The sequence below is a fragment of the Pipra filicauda genome, unplaced genomic scaffold (genome assembly GCF_003945595.2).
Source record: "Pipra filicauda isolate LSUMZ 115617 unplaced genomic scaffold, ASM394559v2 scaffold873_size119148_pilon, whole genome shotgun sequence".
Classification (NCBI taxonomy): Eukaryota; Metazoa; Chordata; class Aves; order Passeriformes; family Pipridae; genus Pipra; species Pipra filicauda.
In genome coordinates, this window is record NW_024105057.1 from 41,795 (window position 1) to 51,694 (window position 9,900).

The following is a 9,900-nucleotide window of genomic DNA, read 5'->3' on the forward strand; positions in this document are numbered from 1 at the left end:
ACCGAGGCGGGGGCAGGACCCAGGAAAGGCGGGGGGGGGGCACACGAGGCCACCGGGACCCTCCCCCGCCCCCCCGGGGGCACTCCCGGCCTCCCCCACCCCTCAGCCCGGGGGACCCCCGCCCGCTCCCGAGGGGGCTCCGCCGTCCGGGACCCCCCCCCCGCACGGCCCCGCCGAGCTCTGGGTGCGGCTGCTTCGAGCGGGGGGGGGGCTGCGCGTCCGGGCACGTGCGGGGGCGGGGCGGCCCCCCCACCCCCGAGACCCCCCCCGAGACCCCCCCCGAGACCCCCTCACAGGCAGAGACACGACACGGGCTGCGGCGGGAGAAGGTTTATTGGGGGGGGGGTCACAGTGCGAGGTCAGAGACCACCCGAGGTTTTGGGGAGGGCTCTGGGGGGGGCTCAGGGTGCCCCCCCCGGCACCCAGAGGCACTGGGGGCGGGTGCAGCGCAGCTCCAGCTCCCGCGCGGCGCCGGGGGGGGGGTCCTGCCCCGGAGCCCTCAGGAGCCCCCCCGGGACCCCCCACACGCGGGGGACGCTCAGGGCCGAGGGCCAGTCCTGGGAGGGGGGGAGGCAGTGCCGGGTGAGGGGGGGACAGACCCCCACGGCCGGGGGCACCCCCATCGCCCGGCACCCCCCGGTGCCACAGGGACCCCCAACAGCGGGGTTTGCTGCCCTCCCCAGCCCCCTCACCCCCCCATCCCCTTTCCTGTGCCCCCCGTCCCCACTCACCGTGTCTGCCCCGCAGAGCCACAGCCCGTCGGGGTGCTGCCGGGCCAGTCTGGCCCCGGACTCCCGGGACCCCCAGGACCCCCACGGCAGCACCGCCAGGGCCCCCCCGGGCAGCCCCGCGGCCACCAGGACCTGGGGACACACGGGAGGGGCTGTCACCGGAGGGGACGGGGCCTGGGGGGCTTCTGGGGGGGGAAAGGGGACGGGGGGGGGGGCCCAAAGGAGCCAGGGAGGGTCACAAGAGGGGTCCTGGGGGGCTCCTGGGGAGGTCCGGGGAGCTCTGGGGGGGTCCACAGGGGGGTTCTGGAGGAGAAAATCCCAGAAGGGACAGGGGTGGGTTCCTGTGGGGACCCAGAAAGGGTCGGGGGGGCTGACGGAGGGTCTTGGGGGGTTCTGGAATGATGCAAGGGGCACACAGGGGGTTCCAGGGGGATGCATAAGGGGGCACAGGGAGCACATGGGGGGTCCTGGGGGGGCACATGGGGGGTCCTGAGGGGTCGTAAGGGCCACACGGGGGGGCTGCAGGGTGGGCACACGGGCAGGCCTGGGGGGGTCCCACCGGGGAGGGAACGGGGCAGGTTCTGGGTGTTCCCGGGATGCCCGGGGGGGTCCCAGGGGGGTCCATCCGGGGGTCCCCACCTGGCGCAGGCGCAGAGCGGCCCCGGCACCGCCGGGCGGGGCCACCAGCACGACGCTGTTGCCGAGCGCCAGCGCGGGGAGGAGGAGCTCCGGCAACCAGGGGTAGGGCCGGGACCAGACCACGCCCACCACGCCCAGCGGCCTCCTCAGCACCAGGGCCCGACCCCCGGGCACCTCCTGGGGGGGAGAGGAGGTGTTGGCCACGCCCTCTGTGAGACCACACCCCTGTCACGTTTAGCCCCACCCCCTGGGGTACCAAGCTCCACCTACTACTGTGTGGTCCCGCCCACAGCTGCCTGGCCCCGCCCCCCCTTGACCCTCAGCCACTCCTGTTCACTTGAATCCTCAGGCTCCGCCCTCCCACACGGCCCCACCCCTCCAGGCCCCTCCCACCACCTGCACAAGCCCCACCCATCCACACAGACCCATCCACACAGGCCCCGCCCACCTGCACGGCCCCGCCCATCCGCTCCGCGTGCGCCGCCCAGCGCAGCAGCGCCCCCTGCAGGCGCCCCTTGTCACCGTCGTCGCCGTCGTGGCCTCCGGGGGTCCCGCCCGGCCCCCCCAGCGCCGCCGCCGCCCCCCGCAGCACCCGGGCCCGCGACAGCCCCGGCAGCCGCCCCCACCTGTGGGGGGGACACACACACAGAAGGGGGGGTTGGGGTCCGAAATCCCCCTCCCCAAAACCCCCACGGCCCCCCCAGGACCCCCCGTGACTCACCCCAGGGCGGCAGCGCGAGCGGCCACCACGGCCCCGGCGAGCTCGGCGTCCTCGGGGTCCGGCACGGCCTCCTCCGGGCTGGGGCTGGGGCAGAGGGGGGGCTCAGAGGGGCAGGGGGCATGGCTGGGGCTGGGGGGGCATGGCTGGGGCTGGGGGGGCCCTCAGGAAGGGCAGGGGGTACCTGAACGGCTCTTCCAGCTCAGGGGGCTCTTCCCAAGGGGGGCGTCCGAACTCTCGTAGTGCCTGGAGTTGGGAGGGGCCTCAACCCGTCTGTAAGGGCACAAGACCCCCCCAGGCCCAGGAACCACCCCAAAACCTGTCTGGGGCTCCCTTTCGGGTCCCCTCAGCTCCTCCACTGCCCCCAAAACTGCTCAGGACGCCCCCAGGAAACCCCGAGCCCCGCCACGTCCTCTCCACCACCCCCAGCCCCTCCACGGCCCCTCCGACCCCACTTGGGACTCCCCCACATCCAAGAACCCCCAAATTCTTCCCAGGCAGGGGACCCCAACATCCAAGAATCCCCCAATAGACACCACATCCCCCTCCCTCACGGCCCCCCCACGGCCCCCCTCACCTCAGCCCCCTCCTCACCACCCCTCGGGGCAGGGGGCTGGAGAAGGCAGTGGGACTTCCTTAGTGAGGCCAAAGCCCTCCAGAGCCCCCTTTTCAGCCCCCCCAACCCCTCTACGCCCCCCCAAACCACTCGAGACCCCCCCCACCTCCTCCGGGGTGGTCTCCGCGGCCCCCGCGGCGCAGCCCCCGCTCGGGTCCAGCAGGTTCAGCTCGTTGAGCCACACGAGCCCCTGGGGCAGCCTGTGGGGGCACAGCTCAGGCATTCGGGGTGGGGGGCGTCACGGGGGGGGTCTCGGGGGTCCCACTGACCTCTGGGCCGTGTCCAGGCCCGCGGTGACGTCCTGGGCCCAGACGGCGGCGGCGGCCGTGAGGGGCAGGGAGGAGGCCACGGCCGCGGCCTCGCCGGGGGAGCGCACGGGGAGCAGCACCAGCACCGGCCCCGCGGCCTGGGGGGCACGGGGGGCGCGTCAGGAGACCCCCAAACGGCACCCGACCCCCTGAGCCCCCTCCCTCCCTCCCCCGGGACACCCACCGGCTCCCGCAGGCAGCGCGAGGTGGGGGCGACCCCCGTGATCAGGGTGGGGGGGTAGAAACGACCCCCCGGCGGCGGCGGCAGCGGCTGGAAAACCTGGGGGGGGGACACACGAGGAGCCTGCTGGCCAAAGAACCCCCAACTCCACCCCCCCCAACGGCCAGGAACCCCCAAACCCCATCCCCAGGAGACCCCGAGGCACAGGAACCCCCAAAGTGTTCCCTGAGAGACCCCCAACATCCAGGAACCCCCAAACCCCGCCCCCCGGGCACCCCCATGGCCAAAATCTCCCAAACTCCCCCCCAGGGGAACCCCAATGTCCGGGAACCCCCCACGTGACACCACGTCCCCTTCCCCTGCCCCCCCAACCCCTCCTGTCACCCCGATGTCCCCATGGCCCCCCCTCCTCCTTCATTCCGGGCCCCTCACGTCCCCCCTCAGGGTCTCCCCTCAACTCAATCCCCCCCAAATCCCCCCCAAATCCCCCCCAAATCCCTCCCTCCCCGCTCACCTCAGCCCCCTCCTCGCGCGCCGCCTCCACCAGCTCCCGGGGGTGGGGGCCCGTGGGGGGCAGCGGCCCCACGTCGGTGCCGAGCTCCAGGGGGTCTCCGACCCGCAGCCCCCCGAGCCGGGCCCGGAGCCGCCGCTCCAGCGGCGCCAGGACCCCCTCCTGGGCCAGCACCACGCAGCCCCCCCAGGGGAACTGCGGACACGGGCAGGGCTCAGGGAGCCCCCGGGGCGCTCCTGGAAGCCCCCCGGGCCCCCCGTGAGCCCCCCGAGACTCACCAGCGCCGGGGGGGTCCCCGCGGCCCCCGCGACGGCGGCGGCGGCGCCGTCCAGGTCGGCCGAGTCCAGCACCACGACGACGACGCGGCCCCCCCGGGCCCACCCCACCCGCGGCCCCCGGCACGGGGACCCCCAGACCAGGCCCTGCACCTGCTCCTGGGGGGGGACGCACACGTGGGGATGTGGGGGGGGCACAGGGACCCCCCCCAGCCCCGCTCGGGACCCCCCTCCCCACCCCGTACCTGTGGGGCGCCGAGGAAGGCGACGGCGGCGATGTCGGGGTGGGCGCGGAGGGCGCGGCACAGCCCGGGGAGGGGGCCCGTGACCACGTTGAGGACCCCGGGGGGCAGAGCCCCCCCCTCCCCGCTCAGCTCCGCCAGGTACAGCAGCGGGGGGGCCACCTCGGGGGGGCACAGCACCAGCACCGCGTTCCCTGCGGAGACCCCCCGGAACGCCTGGGACCCCCACACGGACACCTGGGACCCCCAAAACACCCGGGACCCCTGCAGGGATCCCTGGGACCCTGCACGGACCCCTGGGACCCCCAGAACACCCGGGACCCCTGCAGGGATCCCTGGGACCCCCAAAACACCCGGGACCCCCGCACGGACACCTGGGACCCCCAGAACACCCGGGACCCCTGCAGGGATCCCTGGGACCCCCAAAACACCCGGGACCTCAACATGGACACCTGGGACCCCCGCACGGACACCTGTGACCCCACACGGACCCCTGGGACCCCCAGAACACCTGGGACCTCAACATGGACACCTGGGACCCCACACGGACCCCTGGGACCCCCAGAACACCCGGGACTCCTGCACTGGCTCCTGGGTCCCCCCCATGTCCCCAGAGTCCCCTCGTTGTCCCCCCCACGTCCTCAGAGTGCCCCCCATCATCCCCAGAGTCCCCCCTGGCCCCCAGGACCCCCCCATCATGCCCAGAGTGCCCCCCGTGCCCCCCAACTCACCCATGGCCAGGGCAGGCCCCACTTTCCAGAGCAGCGCCGGCACCGAGCAGGGCCCGGCCACGACCACGGCCACCACCCCTGGGACAGCACGGGGGGGTCAGGGGGGGCCGGGGGGCTGGGGGGGCCCCGGGGGGGGTCAGGGGGACACTCACCGAGGGGGGTCCAACCCTCCGGGCCGGGGGGGCCCAGCTGAGCCCCCCCCGCCGCCGCCCGCAGCAGCCGCAGCGCCAGGTCCAGGTCGGCCCCGAGGGTCCGGCGCAGGGGCCGCCCCCCAAAAAGGGACAGCAGCCACCCCAGGGCCCCCCCGGGGGGCCCCTCCAGGGCCAGCGCCAGCCTGGGGGGGGCACGGAGGGAACGTGGGGGCACTGGGGGGCTCCGGGGGGGACATTGGGCAGGGAGGGGCGTGGGGGGGACACGGGGGTGGGCACCGGGCACGGGGGGAGGACACGGGAGGGGCACGGAGGGGTCGGGGGGACACACGGGGGGGGTCCCCGGGACTCACCTGTGCAGGCTCTGCCCCCGCCGGGGCCCCCCCAGCCGCCCCCACTCCTCGGCCGCCGCCGCCGCCGCCCCCACGGCCTCGGCCACGTCCGAGCCGTCCCCGTCCGGCACCGAGGCCACGGCACGGCCTGGGGGGCACGGGGGTGAGCCAGCCCTGACCCCTGACCTGTGACCCTGACCCCTGACCTGTGACCCTGACCTGTGACCCTGATCCCTGACCTGTGACCCTGACCCCTGACCCTGACCCCTGACCTGTGACCCTGTGCTGACCCTGACCCCTGACCTTGGCCTCCCCCAACCCATGACCCTTGACCTGTGGCCCTCAGCCCTGACTCTAATCCATCCCTCCGCCCCTGACCTTGACCCCTGACCTTACCCCTGACCCGACCCCCAATCCTTGACTCCGCCCCGCTCCTTGACCTCTGACTCCTGACCCCCAATCCCCCGCCCTGTCCCTGACCCCAACCTTTCCCCTACCCCCTCCCCGTCCCCCCGTGCCCCCCGTGCCCCCCCCTCAGAGCCCCCCAGTGCCCCCCATGCCCCCCCCCGAGCCCCCCCTCACCGTCGGGGCCCCCCCGGCTCTCGAGGCTCCCCCGTCCCGGCGGTTTCAGCCACGTCCCCCCCACGAAGTGTCCGAGGCAGCGCCCGTGGGACTCCAGCCACGCCTGGGGGGGTCCGGACATCGCTGGGACCCCCGGCCCAAACCGGGGGGGGGGGATGGACCCTGGTCATGCTCAGGCCCCAAAAACGACCTTTGGCCTCGGGTGGGGCCCCGCACTTTGACCCCCCCACTGCCCCCCCCGTCGCGGCTCCCCCCCGACCCCCCCACCCCAGGGGTCTCCAGGGACCACCCCCAGTGCCCCCCAGTGACCCCCAGGACCCCTCCCCAGGACACCCCCAGGGCCCCCCCTCCAAACCCCCCGACCTCAAAACCCGCCCCCAGCTCCCCCCACTGCCTCCCCCAGCCCCAGTTGTGACCTCAGGACCCCCCATGCCCCCCCCAGCTCCCCAGACCCCCCCCCAGCCCTCCAGGACCACCCCAGCTCTCCACGCCCCCCCCCCCCCCTCACGAGCCCCCCAGGGCCCCCCCAAGGGCCCCCCCTCGGGCCTCCCACGCCCCCCCCGAGCTTCCCCAGGCCCCCCCCTCACCTCCCCCGCCCGGTCCCCGCCGGGGGTCGGACCCTCCTCCATCGTGTCGAAGATCGCGGCGACCGGGGGGGGTCCCAGCGCCGCCAGCGCCGCCATCGCGGGAGCACAGAGACGGCGCCGGAGGAGCAGAGCGGCCCCCGCGGGGACCATCGAGACGGGGCCGGGGGGGCAGAGCGGCCCCGCCGGAAGCGGAAGCGGCCGGAGCGGCAGGTGCAGTGTAGAGAGGGGGGTCCTGAGGGGTCCTGGGGGGTCTCTGGGGGGTCTGGGGGGGCACGAGGGGGGTCTGGGGGTCCTGGGGGGTCTCTGGGGGGGCACGAGGGGTCTCTGGGGGTCCTGAGGGGCAGCCCGGGCGCGGCGGGGTCGGGAGTCGTTGTGCTCCCCTCTGGACCCCCCGTTTCCCCCCCAGCCCATGGACCCCCCCGCGGACCCCTCGCTGCTCTCGGCCGAGCTGGAGGCGGAGGAGGAGGAGGAGGAGGAGGCGCTGCGGCGGCTCCTGCTGCAGGTGGGTCCCGGGAGGATGGGGGGGATCCCGGGCGGGGGGTCCCGATCCTGACCCCGCTCCTGACCCCCCCCATCTCCCCCCCGCAGGTGACCCCGGCCCATGAGGAGCCCCCGCCCGCCGGCCCCGCCCGCGCTGTCACCCCCCAGCCGGGTGAGGGGCGTCGGGGGGGGTTAGGGGGGCTCTGAGGGGGGGATTGGGGGTCTCGCTGGGGCTTTGGGGAATCTCAAGGGGGGGGGATTGGGGGGGTTTGGGGGTTCTCGAAGCGGGTTGTTGGGAGGTGGGAGGGCTCAGGGAGGGTTGGAGAGATTCGGGGGAGTTCGGGGGTCTCATTGGGGGGGTTGAGGTGCTCAGGGAGGGTTCGGGGGGTCCCAGAGCGGTGCCCTGACCCCCCCTCCCCTTCCCCTGCCCAGGGCTGTGCGTGAAGACCCGCACGGCGACGGGGGACAAGGTGTTTGTGAACGTTTGTCACTCGGGGGAGGTGCCCCCTCCCCCTGCCCTGTCCCCCCCCGGCCTCCAGCGGCTCCTCCAGGACCCCCCCGGCCCCGACGGCGCCTTCCGGATCCCCATGAGCCTGGGGGAGCCCCATGCCGAGCTGGACCGCGGTGAGAGCCCCCCCTAATCGCCCTCTGAGCCCCCCCTGCCCCCCAGTTCCCCTCTGAGCCCCCCTTGCCCCCCCAGTTCCTCTCTGAGCCCCCCCTGCCCCCCAGTTCCCCTCTGAGCCCCCCCTGCCCCCCCAGCTCCCCTCTGAGCCCCCCCTGCCCCCCCAGTTCCCCTCTGAGCCCCCCTTGCCCCCCCAGCTCCCCTCTGAGCCCCCCCTGTCCCCCAGGAGGCCGCGGCTGCACCGCCTACGACGTGGTCGTGAACTCGGGGTTCTTCCGGACCCTCCAGGTGAGGGGACCCTTGGGAGGGGAGTTGGGGGGCTCGAGGGGGAGTTGGGGGGCTCGAGGGGGAGCTGGGGGCCCTGATTTACCTCCCCCGACCCCCCCAGACCGACCCCTTGTACCTGGAGTTCTTCCTGACCGTGGCCATGGAGGGGCTGTCGGAGAAGTACGGGGTGGAACTGGAGCTGACTGGTGAGACTGGGGGGGCTCGGGGGGGGTCTGGGGGGCAGTGGAAGGGACTGGGGTGGAACTGGAGCTGACTGGTGAGACTGGGGGGGCCCGGGGGGGTCTGGGGGGCAGTGGAGGGGACTGGGGTGGACTCTGGGTATTAGGGGGGAACTGGGAGGGTTGGGGTGCAGGGTGATGGGGAATTGGGAATGGGGGAAAGATGGGCAGGAGAGGGGAAGGGGGGATAGTGAGGGGTCAGTGGGGGCTGTGGGGAGATCAGAGGGGGCTGGGGGGAGATCAGAGGGGGCTTTTGAGGGGTCAGAGGGGGCTGTGGGGAGATCAGAGGGGGCTGTGGGGGGATCAGAGGGGGCTGTGGGGATCAGAGGGGGCTGTGGGGGTTCCCCCCCCCGTGACCCCCTCTGCCCCCCAGGCTGGCGGGTGCTGAAGAACCGCAGGTTCCTGGGCTCCATCTCGGCCCAGAACATCCGGGCCCGGCCCCAGCCCCGCATCCAGGAGCTCCAGGGGTGAGCGGAGACCCCCGGGACCCCCCTGGGGACCCCCCAGCTGTCATCACCCCTCTCTGACCTGCCTCCTCTCTCAGGTCCCCCCCGGAGCCACCGACACCCCACAGGTAGGACTTTTGGGGCCCAGTGGGGACGGGACCCCCCCACCAGCGCCCCAGGAGCCCCTGGACCCCCTCGGCCTGACCTCCGTGTCCCCCCCAGCCCCACAGAGCCCCCCCAGTTCGTGGTGGTGGCTGAACCCTCGGCCCAGCACCCGGAGGTGCTGCAGGCGCGGGTCCTCCTGCCCGAAATTGTGAGTGGGGGGCACCGGGGGGGCTGAACGGGGCCGAGGGGGGCAATTGGGGGGTGCTGGAGGGGCATTGGGGGTGTGGGGGGGCATGGGGGCGAAGGGGGGACAAGGGGGGGAATTGGAGGTTGCTGGGGGGGGTTAAGGGGGCACTTGGGGGGTGCTGGAGGGGCACTGGGGGTGGGGGGGGGGTCACCGGGGGCTGGGTTTGGGGGGGTCCCTGGTCCTGAGGGGGTTCCCCTGAAGGAGGGGTCGGGTTTGTGGGACCCCGGGGGGGTGTTTTAGGACGCGGGGAGGGGGCGGGGTCGGTGGGCGTGTCCTCTGACCCCGCCCCTGTCCCCGCCCAGGAGGGGGCGGGGTCTCTGTGGCTCGGGCTGAGCGAGGAGCGGCTGGTGCTGGCCCGGCCGCCAGGGGGCGCCGCGCTGCTGGAGCTGGGGCTGCCCCGCCCCGCCGACCCCGCGCGCGGCCGCGCGCGCTTCCACCGCCGCTCCAAGGTAACGGCTGCCATGGCAACGGCCGGGGACACGCCCCCTGCCCCCGCGGGACACGCCCCCTGACCCCTTACCGCCCCCTGACCCGTTACCGCCCCCTGCAGGTGCTCACGGTGACGGTGCCGCTCCGGGCCTGAGGGACCGGGGACCCCCCGGGACCCCCCGGGACCCCCCCGGGACACCCCGGACACCCCTTGGGACCCCCAGGACACCCCCAGGACACCCCTCGGGACACCCCGGACATCCTGGACACCCCTTGGGACCCCCAGGACACCCCCTGGACACCCCTCAGGGACACCCCGAGACCCCCCAGGGTCCCCTTCGGGGCAGTCCTGGACTGCTCCTGGCACAGCCTGGACACCCCCGGGGCTGCCCCTGGGCTGCCCCCAGACCCCTTTTTTGTACAAAACCCCCCAATAAAGGGTAAATGGGACCCTGGCGTGTGA

The 9,900-nt window shown here is 74.5% G+C and overlaps 2 protein-coding genes across 2 annotated transcripts; one reads left to right on the forward strand and one right to left on the reverse strand.

Moving 5' to 3' along the window:
• Window positions 1-315: 315 nt before the first annotated feature.
• Window positions 316-6,769, reverse strand: ALDH16A1 (aldehyde dehydrogenase 16 family member A1). The gene is made up of 17 exons (XM_027730101.2): window positions 6,603-6,769; window positions 6,016-6,118; window positions 5,455-5,581; window positions 5,105-5,286; window positions 4,953-5,030; window positions 4,225-4,415; window positions 3,983-4,138; window positions 3,708-3,899; window positions 3,197-3,292; window positions 2,974-3,110; window positions 2,811-2,904; window positions 2,273-2,334; window positions 2,092-2,175; window positions 1,819-1,996; window positions 1,371-1,547; window positions 732-863; window positions 316-557 (listed from the first exon to the last, which is right to left on the reverse strand). Exons 1-17 carry the CDS (start codon window positions 6,750-6,752, stop codon window positions 402-404), a joined length of 2,295 nt encoding a protein of 764 aa, XP_027585902.2. The 5' UTR covers window positions 6,753-6,769; the 3' UTR covers window positions 316-401.
• On the forward strand, window positions 6,570-9,900 carry PIH1D1 (PIH1 domain containing 1). The gene is made up of 11 exons (XM_027730102.2): window positions 6,570-6,812; window positions 7,009-7,104; window positions 7,191-7,254; window positions 7,515-7,706; window positions 7,931-7,992; window positions 8,093-8,177; window positions 8,584-8,677; window positions 8,755-8,784; window positions 8,879-8,969; window positions 9,311-9,457; window positions 9,559-9,900. Exons 2-11 carry the CDS (start codon window positions 7,012-7,014, stop codon window positions 9,589-9,591), a joined length of 891 nt encoding a protein of 296 aa, XP_027585903.1. The 5' UTR covers window positions 6,570-6,812; window positions 7,009-7,011; the 3' UTR covers window positions 9,592-9,900.